This window comes from Pelodiscus sinensis, chromosome 8, assembly GCF_052426305.1.
Source record: "Pelodiscus sinensis isolate ZL-2025 chromosome 8, ASM5242630v1, whole genome shotgun sequence".
In the NCBI taxonomy this organism is placed as follows: domain Eukaryota; kingdom Metazoa; phylum Chordata; order Testudines; family Trionychidae; genus Pelodiscus; species Pelodiscus sinensis.
In genome coordinates this window covers 20,540,366-20,559,878 of record NC_143059.1, presented here as the reverse complement: position 1 = coordinate 20,559,878, position 19,513 = coordinate 20,540,366, and the positions used below count along the sequence as shown (strand labels likewise).

General features: G+C 39.4%; 1 protein-coding gene across 2 annotated transcripts in view; it reads right to left on the bottom strand.

Annotated features, from left to right (window-relative positions):
- Positions 1-19,513, bottom strand: part of BICC1 (BicC family RNA binding protein 1) — a 242,065-nt gene that overhangs the window by 4,752 nt on the left and 217,800 nt on the right. For both annotated transcript variants that reach the window (XM_075934848.2, XM_075934849.2), the window contains 7 exons: positions 17,458-17,614; positions 16,052-16,217; positions 13,189-13,228; positions 12,438-12,592; positions 10,041-10,197; positions 1,587-1,747; positions 202-301 (listed from right to left, as the gene is read on the bottom strand). In XM_075934848.2, the coding sequence (XP_075790963.1) occupies positions 202-301; positions 1,587-1,747; positions 10,041-10,197; positions 12,438-12,592; positions 13,189-13,228; positions 16,052-16,217; positions 17,458-17,614 (936 nt within the window). The remainder of the gene's footprint in view (positions 1-201; positions 302-1,586; positions 1,748-10,040; positions 10,198-12,437; positions 12,593-13,188; positions 13,229-16,051; positions 16,218-17,457; positions 17,615-19,513) is intronic.

The window sequence follows — 19,513 nt, the reverse complement described above, 5'->3', positions numbered from 1 at the left end:
TGGGTCTTACACTGTCTGAAACTTTCACAGCTGCCTTTTTATATTATGAAGAGTGGCAGATAAGATATTCTTTCTGTGGGCCAGATTTCCATCCTGATACAGTTCCTTTGAGCTCTTCTAATGACAATGCAAACCAAACAACTCAAATGACCAAGAAAAAAACCTACCATTTATTTTTAAATTACAGTGTTATTTATTCACCTGAGATTGCAAGTAGCATTTTCCGTCGGGCACCAAAAGTAGTAATTCCTAGCTCTTTCAAATCTTGATCTGTCAGAGTAAGGAAGGTCTGCAGGTCAATCTATGGAAAAAAGCAAATTAAAATGGTTAATTTCAAATAATGTACAAGCCCACAATCTTTAAGCAACCAGTTACTTCCTGGGTTGAGAATTATTTCTCACAACAATTAACCATGAGTATGGTACTTGTAGCTGCTAAAAACAAAGTGCCCTTAACTTTTTTTCTTTTTCCATTTATTCTACAAACCCATTCTAAAATGCTTAGAACAAGCAACAATTACCAAATTCCAATCAATGACAGTTGAGTTGATTAGAGGGGAAATAGATATCAGAAATGTCATCTATGCAGCAAACTTTACTATACAGATATCTTTTGTTTTATTTGAGGCAAATAAACTAAAAAGTAAAGGTACCATTTTTAAAGACACATGCAAATTATGTTTAGGGCCCTACCAAATTCACAGTCCATTTTGGTAAATTTCAGTTACAGGAATTTAAACATTGTTAAATATCATGATTTCAGCTATTTAAATCTGAAATTTCCCTCTTTTGTAACTTTAGGGATCCTGACCCAAAAAGAGGGGTGTGTGTGTGTGGGTGGGAGAAGGGGGCGGAAGGTTATTGGAGAGGGCATTACAACCTTTAATTTTGTGTTGCTGACTTCAGAGCTGGGCCCTTGCTCAGCAGTTGCCACTTTCTGGCTCCCAGCTCTGAAGGCAGCGCAGATATATGGGTGGCAATATTGCAACCCTCCCTACAATAACCTTTCAACATACTGTTGCCCTCTTTTGGGTAAGGATCCCCAGTTTGAGAAATGTTCATCTCCCCTGTTTACTCTGTTTAGTATAGGGTAAAATAGAAAAGACCAGATTTCATAGCGAAGACCAGAGTTCATTGTCCATGATGTGTTTTATGGCCATGAATTTGGTAAGGGCCTAATTGTGTTGATTAATGATACTTATTTGCACACAAGAGTCTCTTTTCCCAGAGCCAATCATTTATTTATTCATTCGAAGGAAAGTTTATTTCAAACATAATTATTCATATTAATAGCAATATACCACAATTGAATGTGTCCCCCTCTGCTTGAATTCAATGGCATATGCACAAAAGTGTTTAACAACAAACACCATACTGAAGTTTTCTGTTATTCATATGTCAAGATAACTGAATGGAAACATGTACAGTTAGTTTTAATGAAGGAGAATGGTCACTTCTAAATTCAAGAACCGCTTGACAGAATAGTCAGTGAAAATATTGCAGCTAGGAGAGGCTAAATGATTTAATTCAGGGCACACAAAGGACTGTAAAATACACAGCAGAAACAAAAATGCCTCAAAGACTGACCTCTTGTTGTTGGAATACATCAATGTATTTGCCCAAACCGAGCTTACTGAACAACTCAGGGAGATCAGACCCCTTAAACAAACTGTTCAAGTTACAGCCATTGCTTCCTGTCAGCGAGGAAATGCAATCCATGTAATTACTGCTGCTGAGATAATGTTCAGCTGAAAGGCAAAAAGAATGTACAACTGACATTTCATTCTCTTGAAACAACATATTTTAGTTAAATGTTTTAATCACCAAGTTACCTCAAATTCTATTTAGTGGATTGTTCCACCCAGTTGTTTAATAGAATAGCAATCTGTAGAAACCAGCTGAATTGCAATAGAACGTTTCATTAATGAAATTCTAATGGCTATTTTTGGAATACACTCTATTATTATTGATCAGACCATGCAGAGAATGATAAAAGACACAAGAATGTTTTTTAAAGCACAGGCTGCATCTTAATTAACTTTAAAAGAAATGGGGCTCAGGACTTAATAAATGTAAAGGCAGAGAAAAACAGCTCTCTATTTCCTCCCCGCAACTACCCAATGCTGGAGAAGACTAATGAACATGAATCTCCTTCCTACCTCTCCATCCTCTGCATAAATGTAGGCAGCTCCTTTAGCTTTGGTTGGGGATGGAATCCTATGGCAGATTCTGCTAAAGTGTCAGCAAAGGAGCCATGTGATCTAGCAACTATTCCACTTTTTTTGTTCAAATAATAGGTTTGGGAATATCTGGACTATCTGAATAAATATTACATACCCCAAAACTATATTAAAGTCCATTAAAGTTATAAAGTCAAACACTAAAAAATTAGTAAATACCAAAATTAAGGTTGTATAAACTTAATTCAGTTCCCTTTTGTACATGTATTATGATACAGACTTTACATGATAACAAGCCATTATCCCATCTGTACCTCCACTGAGTGCTTAGAATGGTCAGCTTTTCAAAATGTCTTATTTTCCTCATCATTCAGTATGTGTCCCCATGATGTTCAGTTATTTACCACACACCATCCAAATCCTGCACAGAAAAGGTTATTCCCCTCGTGTCGTAACAATGGTTCTCTAAGATGTGTATCTCTGTGGGTGCTCCATTGTAGGTGTAGGGCTGATACTGCCAATTAGAGATTTTTGCAGCAGTGGCTGATTGAGCTGTGCATGTGCCATAGCTGCCTTGTGGTGTTTGCACCTTAACATGTTGAGCATGTGGTCCAATCTTCCTCTGTTCCTCCTCTACCTTCAAGTTGAGGATCTAGACTCTGAAGTAGAGATAGCTAGGCTCACTGATATGTTAGGAATGGGCCCATAGCACTTTGTGAAAGTGTGTTCTGAGATCAATATACCCACCCGACAGGTATCAGCTGGGGGACACTATGTAGGAAGACTGCCATGGCTCGGGTGGAGTGAGGTCTTAGGTTAGTTGGGGAGTGCTTTGTCTCGGAAAGCATAGCACGTATGTATATATGTAGAGATCAACATGGATAGGCACTATGTGGTGATTGCTGATCACTTTGCACATTTTGCTATAGACAAAAATAGTCACTATGATTTGTGAAACAATTTTGTTCTGTCTATGTAGAATACCACCGCTCGTTGTGCATCTAGATTGTGCAGGATTGCTTTCTACTGGTTTTTGTGAGGTTTTGAATAGAACACTGCTAATTTGTGGGTTGGATGATGTGGAAGGAGATGGTAACTTTCGGTAAGTAAATTCTGTGTGATCATATTATTTTTTCCTTAGTGAATGTGGTATACAGAGGATCAGCTAAGAGTGCTCAGATTTCACTTCTGGCGAGGTTATAGGTACTAGGAATGAGTTCTTCATGGACATGTGTAATAGTGAGCAAATGGCTAGCAGTTTGAAGGGTGCTCAGGTGAGGGCTTTGAGGACATGGTTAGATCATAGAATCTATAGGTCTAGAAGAGACCTCAGGAGGTCATTGAGTCCAACCACCTACCCAAAGCAGGACTAACCCTAAGTAAATCATCCCAGCTAGGGCTGAAGTCCCATGTTGGGGTGGGCTGTCTGACTGAAGCATACAAATTCTGAATGCCTTTTAGGAACCGTCTGGTGAGTGGATGTGCGAAGGCAGAAGAGCCATCAACCTGTATATGGAATGTAGTCATGGCAGCCAAGTGGACCCTTTGTGAGACAAGGGCTAGGCCCGGCAGTTTCAGTTCAAGGATGAGTGGTAGTGGTGTTTCATTCGGATTGAATTGTTTGTCCAACCACCAGACTGAGAACCTCTTCCACTACTGGAGATAAGAATTTCTTGTGGTGGATCGTCTGCTGGTTAAGAAAATTTTACTCTCTCTGAACAGGCTGTTTCTTCATTTTGGAACCACTGAGGAGCCATGCCTTGAGTGAAGCTTCTGCATTCAGCTGTTGTTGTGTGACAGGTAATCCAGACATTGTGGAAGAGTTTGCGGAGGACATAGTGCAAAGCAAGAGAGGTAAGGGAACCGTGTCTGTCTGGGCCATCTCAGGATGATCAGAATAATGCATGCATTGTCTGCGTATTTTGTGGATTACTCAAGGAATCAGTGGCATTGGTGGAAATGCATAGAGCAGCGTTTCATTTTAGGGGATTAGAAGAGTGCCCTCGAGAGATCACTGTGCTCGTCTTGCTCGGGGGGGGGGGGGGAGAGGTTTGGAGATTTGTAGTTCTTGCGGGAAGCAAAGAGCTCTACTTGTGGCTGCCCCCATTTGTAGAAGATGGTAGGACATGGTGTTGAATTTCCCGCTTACAGTCATCTTAAAAGTAGCAGTTTAATGTGTCTGCCATGGTGTTCTATATTCCTAGCAAATAGAATGCTTTAATAATTATACTGTGGTGGATGCACCAGTTCTGGAGGTGAATAGCCTCTGTACACAGGGAATAAGATTTGGCACTGCCTTGTCTGTTATAAAACATGCATGTCATGTTGTCAGTAAGTAGGTGTATCGTTTTGTTCTATATGGGGGGCAAAAGTGTTAGCATGCCTTGCAGTTCTCGGAGGGTGATGTGTGTGAATGTCCACCTGCCCTGTGTCATGTGTTGTTGGAGATAAATGCCCCTCCTTAGGAGTAATGTGTCTCTTGTGATGTCTACAGATAGGGTTTCCTAGTGAAAGGTAACGCCTGGCAGGATGTTTTCTGGGCCAATCCACCATTGTAGGGAGGAGAACACACTGCTTAGCACTGTGACTCATCTGTTTAGAGTATCTCTTGTGGGTATGTACACTGTCATGAGCTACCTCTATAGGTACCACATGTAGAGTATGGCACATTTGATAATATAATTGGTCACTGCCATGTGTCACAGGATTGGTAGGAGGTCAGTATTGAAATGCGGGGTCTGATTGTCATAATGTTTATAAGCATGACTAGAATGATGAAGCATTGTGGTAGGTGCTTTGGTGTAGGTGGAGTCTAGTAGGGCTTCAATAAACTCTTTGGTGTTGAGTTGGTTCGACAGTCATCTTTTGTTCATTTATCAGAAACCCCAGTCTTTGAAAGAGCTCCCTTGTTTTGTGGACCATGTTTTGTGGACCCTGGAGAGGGAAAGAGAAGGAGGTAGGGTATGAGGAATGGAGTGGAAGGGTATGGCATATTCTGCCCATGCAATTTTCAGTACCCACCGATCTGTTGTTATGGTTGCCCAAGAATGGTAACATAGGCATAAGTGCTGGCCATGAGGTGGTCTCCTCCTTTGTTGATACTGTGAGGTCATGCAGGCCATTGACCAAACCTTGAAAACTGTTGGTTAGATGACAACTGGCCATGAGGTGGTCTCCTCCTTTGTGATCTATGTTTGGATCTCCTAGGTTCAAAATGCCTCTGTTGTTGGCAATGGAAAGTTTGTTCCTTGGGTTTTTGGTAAAGTGTGCAGCATTTAGACTTGGTTGGCAAGTTACATATTCCGAGCATACAAAGGTTGGCATGAGAGTCGTTCACTGCATGAAGGACCATTCCAGTTTTTGCAGAAAACAGCTTATTTCTATCAAAAGACAGGTCCCTTCACCTTGATTTGCAGATCATATTGGAGGACTGGAGCCAGATCCCTGAAAATCAGCACCAAGATGTCATCACCCGTGCATCACTTGAGCAGCTGAATCAGCGATGTCCAGTGTCGACAGAAGTGCTGTGCATGCTACTGTCTGTCCCTCCTATATAACAGGCTTTAGGAAACAGGGGTGTTTCCGTTCTGGGAGATCATCCAGAAGTTCTTCCAGCTTAATGTCATTTGAGTAGGTGTAGTTTGCAATAGTGCTGAGTAGTTAGCTACCCTAAACTGAAGAGTTCGGGAGGCTTCTTCAGATTATGTGCCTTGTTAGGGGTGGAGGCTGGAGCAGGAAACGATGGAGAGCAGTCCGAGGTTTGGCTGGTGACTGGTTGGTGCTGAGGAGTGGGGACTGAAGTCTCAATGAGATCATTATAACTTGCTGGGTGAGGAACTATAGCAGTGCTCATCTGGTTGGAGCTGCATTCCATTCTGTTCAGTGCAGCTAGCGCTGCGTGAGGACAGTGCTGTACTGCTCCATCTGTAGCCGAAGATGGGAGCGCACGTAATGAGGAAGGTTGGGCCATGCAAGAGATATGTGAAGGCATGAACACCATGAGACAGCTATGGCATATGCGTGTCCTATCTGCCCACTGCTGGAAAAATCTCTGATCTATGGCACCAGTGCAACCCAGCACCTAAAATGGAGCACCCACAGGGACACCACTCAAAAAGATGCAGCTTTATTAATTTCTATCCAGGTTTTTCTATGATGGTTTCATCATAGTACATAGGGCTTTACAGACATTACTCCCTCAGATGAGGTAGTTACATTATCCTCACTTTACCCACAGGAAATAGGTAAGGTCAAAAGAGTGAACTAATTGTGTACAGTGGAGTCCGAATTAACCGACACCCGGTAATCCGACACTCCGCTTTATCTGACCCTGCAGTTCCCGGGGACAAAGTCCCCGGGAGCTGCAGGGTCGGACACAGCACGGGCCAGCAGAATGGCCCCACTTGCTGCCCCATCGCTCTCTAGGAGCAGCTCCTGCGGGGGATGTCCCTGGAAAGAGCAGCATCAGCTGTTCCCTTGCTCTCTAGGAGAAGCTGCTGCTGCTCCTGCCTGGAAGCGTCCCGGCAGGAACGGTAGCAGCTGCTCCTAGAGAGCAACAGAACAGCTGATGCTGCTCTGCTGGGGACGCTTCGTCCCGGCAGGAGCGGCATCAGCTGTTCCGTTGCTCTCTACAGTAGAGTCCGTATCATCCGACATATTCGGTAATCCGACCATGTGTCAGTCCCGTTTAGGTTGGATGATAGGGACTCTACTGTATAACCAATTTGAGAAGCATTTCTATATCACAAAATGTTAAATGTTCAAAGCACAGCTCTTATCAACTTTAACTGCTGCAGTGAGCGTTCTGCACTTGTGGAAATCAGAGCAGAGAATGAAAGAGACAAAATGACCACATGCAGAAAATTGGGCAAGCCACCTCACAGAAACCAGAATTTTTATATTGCCACTTTCTCGGTCTCATTTTCTGGCTATCCAACTGGAGACCTCTGAGGTCTGATTTGCAGATGTGCTTACTATTCACAGCTGGAACTAACGAGTGGAGCTGTGTTCTGAAAATAATGTGGAACTACATTGACCACCCATATGGATCTATCAGCAGGCATATCCACAGCTCAGTCTTTTATCACTTGAGTGGATAAGAGTAACAACCTTCTACTGCTTCCTGTTATTTTCTATGTGGGTCTCATGCTAGAGGACAAAGAGAGACACTGCCAATGGCTTTCACAGGTATTTTCTAGATAGCAGAGGAATAAGGAGACTGAACTATTGTGCATAGGCAATATGTTAGTAATTATAGATCTTTCTGCCCAAGTCCTGCAGTCCCTCCCTGGTTCTATTCTATTCTTACTTCCTTATCTATTGCTACTTCCACACCCTGCTCCTATCTATGCCCCCATCACCCGGTTCTTGCTCCCGTGTCCGCTCGCTGCTTCTATCCACCAACTTGGCTCCTGCTCCTATTAAACCTCTATGCTCCTGCCTCTTAGTCTTTCCCTTCCTACAGTTCCTGAGACAGATACCAGTAGTAAAGAATGGCAGGTTGAACAGTTTAAATTTGTCAAAATGATAACCGCTGAAAACAAGGGCCATTAGTACCAGTATTGCTTGTAACCAAAGAGCCAGAGCCATATGATACACACTCTAGCACATAGCAGCACAGCTCAATCAAAGTGTGCAATTCCATCCCTTTGCATTATTATTTTATATGCCATTAATTTCACTGAGTTGTTATATGTGGAAGCCCTACATCCTGGTCTGAGGGCTATTGGTCAGAGTGAAGAGAGTAAGATGAAAAGACGCCCTCAGCAAGACATGCTGCTGCCTCCTGAGGACTTACCTGACTACACAAAGTGGAATTATTTAGCTCTCAGTAAATGTTTGCTTGTTGTTTACTGAACTGTGAATGTATTTTAGAGAAGGTATGTTGGAACCTTAGACTACTTTACTGGATGGGCCCAAGTTTGTGAAGAATTGTACAGTGTGTCCAAATGCTTAAATTCTATTAGTAAAAGTGAAGAATTAAAATTACAATTTCAAGTTTGTATACTCCAAACAGTATAAGCCAGAATACACAGTTGTTGTTTTCTTTTTATCATCTACTGGCCATAAAAAGGTTATGCACCACATGTGGGGAAGAAAGGCAATTTTTTAATCAGAACAAAAGGATATACATTTTCCCAAATGTTTCAGACTCAGAGAAAAAAGCTACTGCTTCTATGGGCTGAACAGTTTTTAGCCTTAATGACTTTGGTCTTATTTCATTTTAAAGTTAAAATTATTTTGATTATGCTAAGACCTCCCTATTAAACAAATGACTTTAAGAGACTAGATGAACTTGATGCTGAAGATAAGTTAAGCTCACTTTACTATGTTCACCATAGAACTACCATATGCAGTTAATACCATATGATTGATTAAGGAATGCCAGGAAAGAACATTTCTTCATTAAGTTAAACTGGAGGTTGCACCTCCCAAAACTGGCACTCTTTGGTCTAGCAACATCCATGGTGAGGCAGGACCACAGAAGTTACTTGACCAAGGATCCTAGGGGCAGGAAGGCTAACAGCGCAGAGTGGGGTTGGAGCCCCCGGCAGCACAGAATTGGGGCCAGAACTGAAGCGGAAGATGGAGCCCCTAGTAGCCCATGATAATGCGGGGCCAGAACCAGAATCCCAGGCAGGCAGGGGCTGGGCCATGGCCGAATTCCCTGGCAGCCTGTGTTAGTGTGGGGCTTAAGCTCCCAGCAGCCCACAAGAGCATGGGCTTGGGGTTGGGGTAGGGGCTGGAGCCTGTGGCAGCCCCACCAGAACTGGAGGCTGGCAGCAGCATAGCAGTAGCTTGGCTGGGGCAGCAGTGAGGGGGCCTGGAGGCGGGGGGGGGGGGCAGTTGGGGTGAGAGAGGAGCCAGGAGCATTTAAGGGTGGTGGACTGGAAAGCCAGAAGCAGACTTCTGAACACAGAAGTTCAGCAAACTTCTTCATTCGGAACTAGTCAGGTCCTAAGAGCGCTGGACCAGTGAGGCCCAGCCAGTATTTCATCTAAAAAAGTGCAGTTCTTACTGGATTTATTATCAAATAAACCTGAGATTTAGGCTCCTTCAGCAGTGATTAAGGAAAAACATAACACAAATATAATTAAAATAAAGAACAGCAGATTATTTATGTCCAAATACACCCTCTCGGCAGCAGTGAAACTTATAAATTAAAATCTTCTATTCTCCACTTTCTTGCTCCACCGCTTCCTCCCGCCTGGCCAAAAAACCCCCCCAAAACAAAAACAAAGCTTAATGTTTCCATATGAGACTGAGACCAGTTGCAAACTACATTTGGATATAAAATAGCTTCCATACAAAACTAATTTAAAATCTGGATTCAAGCAAATAGGTGGCCAAGGTAATCTGCCAGGCTCATCTAATGTACTGGTGAATCCTATTTAAAAATCAAAATATTTATGCATTAAAATTCATCATAGGTTGGTAACTAGAAGAAGTCGTAACTTTAATTAGGTAGACTTGATCAGATTGTTAGTTTTACAATATCTGTGTAATACACTAGAATCATGAGAATCCAAGGATGAGCTCTTAGAGAATTTCACAGAATTTTTGCAGCGAGTAAAAGACCCTAAGATAGTATAACTTTTTTCTAAGCTCTCTACAATGTTACTTAACCTTAGACATTTTACATTTGAATTATTTTAAATGTTATGTAGTATTATACAGATTTTTATTTACTTTGCACTTTTTCAAATATAAAATCTTTAACACAATTAAGTATTTTCAATTCCTCAAAGTAAACCACTTAGTATTATTTTTCAAATTTCAGGACCCCAGGATTAAAGCAAAATGTAATTCTCCAAATCCCATGGATTGTATATCCTCATTAAATATATCAACAGGAAATTACTTGATTTGTTTTGTTTCCTTTTGGGACTGTCAATTGATGAGACAAATTCACTGTGACCTGAAGGACTGATACCATTACGATCTCTCCAGTTATCAGATTCAGTACCACTTCCCAAATGTTCCCGACTGCTGGAACATGAGAGAGACATTGATGAACCCTGCAAGGGACCACAAGGAAATTATTGCAGAAACAGAAATGTTACACTGATTTGTGATTTGACAATTTGTTTCTCTGAAGCAGCTCAGTTAAACACACCAGCTTTTCAATAATTTTAAATATGCTGTTTACAGTTAAATATGAACCAACGAATTATTACAATTTATGCATTTTAGACAGAAACTTCTGTTTCTATGAAAAAGTTTAAGCAAAGTTACCTTTAAAAAAACCAAGCTTCATATAGTGAGACAATTGCTATTTACTGAGAAGCAGTGCTTTAGCACTGTGTTTTCAACCAGAGGTACGAGTACCTTTATGGGGACTTGAGAGAAGTCAACACAACTGAAATTTGGAGAAAACTGAATTTTTGCTTTAAGTTTTATAGCGGTTTATTATTTTTGTACTTTTTACAACCAAAAATTTCATTGCTTGCTTTATAGTAATAGAGATGTAGCCGTGTTAGTCTAGTCTAGCTGAAACAAAAAATAGGACTATGTAGCACTTTAAAGACTAACAAGATGGTTTATTAGGTGATGAGCTTTCGTGGGCCAGACCCACTTCCTCAGATCAAATTGTGGAAGAAAATAGACATGACCATATATACCAAAGGGATACAATAAAAAAAAGTGAACACATATAAAAAGGAGAAATCAAATTTCAGAACAGAGGGGGGATGAGGAGGGAAAGTAAATGACTGCGAGCTAATGATATTAGAGGTGATAATTGGGGAAGCTATGTTTGTAATGGGTAAGATAATTAGCATCTTTGTTAAGATCCCGGCGTAAAGTGTCAAATTTAAGCATTGCTTGCCTTGGCTTCGATTAAGTTGTTTAAACAAATGTGTTGCAATGGTAGAAAAAAATTTGTGCGTCCGAAAACTGTAGGTACTTATAATGTTTTTTTTTTTTTAGGGGTACTTTATAAAAGAAAAAAAGTTTGAGAAACAATGCTTTAGCATATATCTTCTGGACCACATCAAGAATGAAAATGTAAAGGATAAAGTGATTAGCAGTGCTTTCTGCTATGAATAACAAAGTCTTGAAAAAAGCCAAAGGGAAGCAAGGAACATATTATAAGAGTGCCAGGGTTTTTATTTTCACCAGATGTTTGCACAACAGCACATACCAAACTGGGAACTGGAGTCACTGAAAAAATAAGAATTTAGCAGTAGAAAGAACGGAGGATGTGGTTTGTGCCTGGTCAGACTCCAAATGACTAAGGCTCAAAACCTTTTTCTTCTGGAATAATGTGTTTGCTAATAAACTTGTAGAAACAGTGAACGTATAATGGTTTGGAGAAAATAGGAAACAGCTTAACAAATATACAAAGACAAATGAGTCTGATAGCTGAGAAGTAATGTTAGCAGGATATTTTTTCAGAAAATTGGCAGAGATTGCTTTACATTTTTCTTCTTCTTGTTTTTCTGGTTCATAGATACAATACTGCAAATTTCCCACATGTAGCTGAAAGATATACCTTGACTTTATGCACACCAAAGGGGAAGCACCAAGCCACACCTTTATTGTGGTTCAATATGTGTTTTGTACCCAAATAAGAATGTCCCTGCCCAAAGAGCCCACCTACCTAGAATTTAGACAACATGAATGAAGATGGAAATAAAGAGGTCGGCTGTGGTGGGGCTGGACAGGATTACAACAGCATGATGCAATGCAAAACAATTGTCAGAATTAGTACAAAAATGGAGTTTAAGTAGAGGACAGGGCCTTCTCTGTGCAGCCTCTGACTTCAGGCCTCTTTGAAATTTATAGCTGCTGTTTCCTAAGAAAGGAGGTGCCACTCTCCTTGTACAGGAGTGAATACCAATGCAGCAATTCTCAGGGACAAAAGGGAGTGCAAATAGAACTCCCTGCATTCATCATTCTACTAACCTGCAGTAAGCTCTATTACAGTTTACTTTCAAACTAATACTTTCATACTTCACTAATTAGTACATTACCCACTCCTGTGATATTTTTAATTTGCTCCACAAGATCAATTTCTGGAAACAGATTTTTTTTAAAAATATTAACAATGGGATTACCATTATTTTATGGATGGACTGGATGTTTCCAGTATGCCAAGATATAAGGAGCTTTTTGCTGGAAGAGATTATGCAGCATCTTCAAGCACTAATTCAGGTAAGAGTCTCACAAGATTTTTACAAACATATACACATTTAAATATAAGAAATGCCTACTGAATTTATGGAAAACATTTAAAATATTCTGTAATTTTACATACTTCATACGTAGTTGTCATGGATGGCTTGTACGATACGTGATTAGCTCTTCTTAGTTCTTTGATGGTTTCTGCAGGCATCGATTTGGAGAATCCTAGGCCACTCCATGTATTTGTTGGAGTTCTCACTTCTGTTACAACAGGTTTCTTTAACATAGCTTAAAAATGCAAAGAAAAAGACATTTAAAAGCACTAAGCCCAGAACATTAACAAATAAATGCATCTTTCAGGCCAAACACTGACATTCTGGACACAGACAGGTCATGTTAACCCACATTCTCAGCATCTCAGATTTCCAAGAGGGCCTCATTCCCACTCTTTTTCAGACCCTTGTAAGACAGGAACAAGTCCATAGAAGCTACAAAGTAGTAAACACTGTGCAGAAGCTAAGACAATCAGGCCCATGATGTTTAAAGAAAATCATAACCATTTTCCAAAAGAGAAAAATGAATGCAATGTGCTTGTTAAAATTAGTTTGATACTAATTCATCCCCAAGATTAATGTAAGTGGCAGAATTTTACAGATATATTCTGTTACTAGCCTTCTATATAATTCTAATAATGTAACTTCTGTATTTGTACTGATAATATTCTATAAACTGGTATCAAAATATCCTCAAAATACATTTGACAAATATATTGAGTTCATTGTACTTAACTTTTCACTTTAGCTAAAAACTACAAATCTGACTCTTGGAGAGTTTCTTTGTCACATATACTGATAAATGTTAGAAGTCACTGTTTCTCCACATACCTTTGGTTGCTAATAGCTTCTTCTGTTCATAGTCAAATGCCTAAAAATTAAACAGACAAAAAAAATGCCTTAATTGCTGCTTTAACTAAATGTCATTCTAGTACACAGCTCTTTCTAAAAACAAAGGTTTTCTTCACGGTCCATGAATTCATCTCGGAAGAATGTTAAGCACTGCACAACAACATAACAGTCATCCAATAAAAGCCTGACATACATCAAATATTAATTCAAAGCTAGCTAATTAGTACTGTAAATTATTCTCTCCCACTTTCATGTGAGTAATGTTATAGCAGTATGTGAAGTGTGCATACGTGGTGTTTTTATGAGGCATTATTTGAGACTTTTTTTCTGAATTGCCTGTTGACTGAGTATTTAAAACCCTAGAGAAAATAAGTCTACTTATAATAGAACAACAGATAATTATGCAACTATACTAAGCAGCATTTTTCTGCATACCATTTAGATTCTTTTCCATTTTCATTTTAAAGTATCTTATTCAGAAAAATAGCTTGATATAATACAGGACAATATGCTGTTATACTACTCATCATAATGGGAGTCATACAATGTATATAATTTTTATGCCAATTCTTTAGTAAATTACACTTGTATTCCCCATTATAGATCAGTAAATCTGTTCATACAAATATGCATTGTTCACACTTATATTAATCAAACTTACCAAGTTAAGGGATATCTGAAGTTGTACAGGACTTTTCCCCTTGGAAGATTAGAAATTTGATCATGATTAAAGTAAAGGCTTTGAATTTCAACCACCGATTGACCATCTATTTACTGCAGAGGCCTGTGTAAAGAGCTCATCTAAAGGGGGAAATTTACCAGTAGAACTATACTGCTATGATTATATGGACAACTTCATGGCATGGCAGCATAACACCTGTGTAGACATTGGTGAACTAAACTAAACTAAACTAAACTAAACTAAACTAAACTGGAAAAGAACACTATTTATTTTGAAATAAGTGTCTACACGGGGAGTTACACTGGCATAACTATAACTGTATAATTCTAGCAATATAGCTTTGCTGGTGAATGAGCCTGTATAAACAAATCCTAAATCACCAGCAGGACTTCACTAACAGACAAATAGAAGAATGCATGTTGACATGTCTTATGAAAAGTCTCAAGTAGTCTTTCTTTGTAGAACAACTAATATTCATGTTCATTCTCAAAGCCGTAACGTTTTCACATGCATGCACATACAGATTGAGCATGGGAGTAGCGTAAATATTAGGAAAATCTTTCTAACTATCATGATAATTAATTATTGGAACAGATTATTTTGGGAGATTGTAGAATCCCTGTAACTGGAAGTTTATATGAACAGATTAGCCAAGCATCTGAAGAGATAGTCTAGGTATGCTTAATTCTTCCTGAGCAAGGAGAAACGAACTAGATAATTTCTTGAAGTCTCTTTCAGACCTATATTTCTATTAAATTAAGTTTATTCTCTGCTTATATTTGTATTATATTTATTCTTTTCTTTAGTCAGAATTTTGAGAAGAATATTCCAGGGATCTTTTTTGTTTGAATAGCAGGTTTTATTGCTCTGTAATACATTCTTTGGTGTGCATATACAAGAACGTGATTGGACAAATCCAGCTAGAAAGGAAAGTTGCAACTGTATTCAACTGCGTACTTGAAAAGACTGTATAACTCTCTCCATCAAATCATGTTACAAAATACCTCACATCCACATATAACCCAAAAAACCTAGTAACCTCAAAAGTTCAAAAACCAGGATTTTATATAAAAGCATTCTGTTTTTGCTATTACAGTAAAACTCCATTGGTCCGGCATCCAATGCTCCGGCACTCCTGATGGTCCGGCACCATCGGGAACCTGGAAGTGCTCCAGGCAGCCGGACAATTGGAGCTGCTCTGCGCCCAGCTTCCCTGATTCAGCTGCTGCTGAAACTGACCAGCAGCTGAATCGGGGAAGCCGGGGGCAGAGCAGCTGGAGTGCTGCCGCGTTGGTCTCGCAGCGCCGAGGGGCGGCGCTACCGGACCAACCCGGCAGCACCCCAGCTGCTCTGCCGCAGGCGTCCCCGATTCAGCCGCTGCTGAAACTGACCAGCAGCGGCTGAATCAGGGGTGCCGGATTATCAGATATACCGGACTATCGGAAGGGGGGGGGAATATAAGGAGTCTGGGGTGGCAACCCCCTCCCCCAGAACCCTCATAGCCCCCCCTTCCAATAGTCCGGCATATTTGATAATCCGGCACCCCCTGGGTCCTAAAGTTTACTGTATCAGGTAAGGCCTGTTACAATCAAATAGTAGCTGGATTCATTTGTACATATTCCTAGACACAGTTACATTTCTCTTTGTCTAGCATTAGATGTAAGATAATACTTATGCTTTACATTACCAGTTTTAAAATGCACTACATTGTGAGAGGAAATATCACCTCCAAATGTGAAGTGGATAATACTGTTTGATGCTTATAATGAAAATATTGACAAGTCATGTAGCCAGCCAAACCAGTTACTAATTATTATTTGCACTGGACATTTATCAATGTTTACAATGCACTAGTTTACATGCATCCAAAGAGGATGGAGAGAAGCTATTCTCAGCGGTGACAGATGACAGAACAAGGAGCAATGGTCTCAAGTTGCAGTGGGAGAGGTCTAGGTTGGACATTAGGAAAAACCATTTCACTAGGAGGGTGGTGAAGCACTGGAATGGGTTACCTTGGGAGGAATCTCCATCCCTGCAGTCCCGGCTTGACAAAGCCCTAACTACAGGGTTGGCCCTGCTTAGGGCTGGGGGCTGGACTCAATGACCTCTGAGGGCTCTTCCAGCCCTAGGATTCTATGATTTGGGTGTATGAATAGGTACCTGCATATTTGCATATGATGATGGTGGAGCAAGGCGCACTCTGTCAGAATTCTGTTGAGCAGCTGCTGCTCTCTCGGCTGCTCGTTCACTCCCAGGGGCTTTTTTATCAGCCACGGGGCCTTCAGAAGCACTCAGCTCAGAATCAGAAAGCAATCTCTCTGTGGTGCTGGAAAAGTAAAGGAAGCTATTTTTCTGAATTGTCTATAATGCTTTCAATCCATCACTATTCTTTGTTTTAAACAGTGAACATTCAGTGAAGTGAATGAATGAACTACTTTCCCCAAAAACGTTAGCAGTAAGTTTGAAGAAAAACCACTAGACAAACATTACATTTTTAGAAACATTTTCTAAGGCCTCAACTTTCCTTTTACAGACATATGTTGTGTTAACTAAAGATAATATATTTTCAAGGCTCACTTCTTTATTCTCCATGGCTGCATGTTTTTCTGGGATTCATTAATACATACCTCCCCTTCCCCCACACACACACCAGATTCCATTTTTTTCTCCAATTCAGATGTTGTTCACCTTGTTTAATCTCAATAGAATCAAAATTTATCTTAAAATCCTGTGAATAGCTGAAACAATAATTTCAAGAATAGCCTTAGAAAATACTCCATATATGTATATGTAGATATTTGAGTTTGAGTATCAGAATCGTCTACGAAGTTCTAAAGCTGTGTAGCTAGAATGAGATATGTGCTGAGACTACTGAGTAGAAGCAACTGTAAATCACAAAAAAATCACAAGAAATAAGCTAATTGAGCAAGATAACATTTTGGCTGAGTAAAGAAATTATTTCCTAACAATGACTATTATGACTAGATTCTAAAAAAAAGTAGTGGATGACTCGTATAAACAATTTAAAACTAGATTGGACAAAATATGATAATATTTACAATATACAAGTAAATAGAGAATACACCTGCATTGAAAAAATGATTTAAAGGGGTTTTTCCACTTCTATTTTTCTGTTTTTAATCAAGCATTTGAAAATGTAGAAGTATTTCCATTAGAAGCTATTTTTCATTAAGAAAACAAATTTCAAGCACTGTATTTATAACTGCAAATGAAAGATAGCTAAGAAAATCCACTAGTATTACAAAAGAAAACAAAAAAATGTAAACAGCTGTATGTACCAAAAGCTCCTTGGAGAGCCAGTCTTGGAGAAAGCAGAGGGGAGGAAGGGTGGCTTTTGGTCGGTAGATTGAGAGGGAAGAATTCTTAGATGTAAAAAATGTTTACAATATTAACAACTTAAAGGGATTGTTATAAAACAAATAATAGTAGTTAATTAAATTAAGTAGGATTCAAAATTAGTTTGATTTAAATAAATGAAAAAGTTAAAAAATACTAAATATTATTATAAGGCATCACTAAATTCTATACCCATGAGTGTGACATACTGTAAATGAGAGTTTTTGGTTCCTTGTAGTAATTCTACTGTTTGCCGCTTAGTACAGGACTGTTTGGAAGAACTCATCATCTGCTTCAGATCACTGGCATTTGCTGAATGTGATGGACTTCTTGGCATTCCCACTTCTACAAAAGCATCATTGCAACCTACAGCACGGAGAAAAAAAGAGTCCTTTCATATGCTAATAACCTTGGTGTACAGTATATTTAGAAAATTAGCAGCAATAATTTAAATAGAATTAAAACTATTTCACATGTAAAGGCATATAAAGGGCTAGCATTTAAAGGATGTATTGATTTTCTCACAGTTAGAAATCACACAATAACATGTTTGCATAATTAGGAGCACACACTCATATCATATGTGTACTATAAAACTAAGGGATATATTTTCAAGTTATGTGCAATGTTAGCCATGTCATAGCAAATAATGTCAAAACCAATAACCTAAGGTTTAAAATTTGTGGTGATTTTGGTTGACTTCAGTTTTGGCGACCGTATGAAACACCTTAAGGCAGGGCTACTCAATTTTGGAAGCCCGAGGGGCTACAATGATACTCATAGCACATGCCGAGGGCTGCAACTTAAGCATGGTTGCATATACATGCAAATGTTTATGCAAATAGCTTCCTTCACACTGATGGGCATGAATACAAAGATTAAGGCAAGACTACACAACATGCAGGGCCCACTTAAGTCAGTTCTGCTGATATTAATAAAATGCAATATTTACCCGATTTCCACCCATATGACAGCACTTTTACCGAGCAATGACAGTCCAGGAATTTAACTATTAAAACACATATCAACAGAAGACCATTATATAGTGTGTTCCCAGTGGAGGTCATGTTCAAAGGACCCCACACGTGGGCCACGTGTTGAGCACCATGTAAACCCAAATCACACCGCAGGCCACGAATAAACGGGCCATGGGACACACGAGGCCAATGGGCACATGTTGAGTAGCCTTGCCTTACAGGGTATGATTTCCAGAAGCTGGATATTCAGCATTTTCTAACAATTTGGAACCCTTTAAAGTATTTTGAGCCATACAATCAAAAACTGAGGCACCCAAAAATTGCCAGTTACTTAAAAAAATTTAGCCCAATTTCAAGTTGAAAAATTTCTCCATGAGAAACTAGTGTTGCTTTCATAATGATCAACAATTAAAGGCACAAAAGACTTGTGTTTAAATTTTCACTACTCAAATATTTTTATTTTTTATTGATGTAAATACATTTTATTATGTCATTATTGGGGTGACCATGAACCTAACAAGAGATAAAAGACTAGTTTTGCCTGATGTCAGTAAATACTAGGGAGTTTAATCTGTATGCACAAAAACAATTGCAGCAAGGGAGGATCAGGTTGGACATTAGGAAAAAAATCCTAACTGTCAGGGTGGTTAAACACTGGAATAAATTGCCTAGGGAGGTTGTGGAATCTCCATCACTGGAGATATTTAAGAGCAGGTTGGATAGACATCTATCAGGGATGATCTAGACGGTGCTTGGTCCTGCCGTGAAGGTGGAGGACTGGACTTGATCACCTCTCAAGGTCCCTTCCAGTCCTAGGATTCTATGATAACCTATGATTAATCTTATTTAATACCTTTAAAAAAGTTGATTTTTTAAAGATAAAAAATAACTATATTAAATTTGTAAACTCTAAAGAACTAAATTAAATTAAGTAAAATATTGAAACAGGAACATGGACTGGCTAGGATCTCTGGGTCATCAAGTCCAGTCTCCGCTCACCAGCATTATCACAAGCAACCTGGCTTTATAATCCTTGACTTGAATTTATCAAGCTCTATTTTAGCACTAGTTAGATTATTCATGCCCTACTATTATTGGGATTCTATTCAAGAATGTTACTCCATTGATAGATAAAAAGGCTTTTGTGTTCGCTTAATTAGTTCTTCTCTCTCCCTAACGTTTACCTCTATGATTTATTTAGAATGGGAAGTCATATTCCCCCATTACCCTTAATTTTGCGAGGCTAAGACAGACAAGATCTTTCAGTCTCCTCTCCAAAGGTAGATTC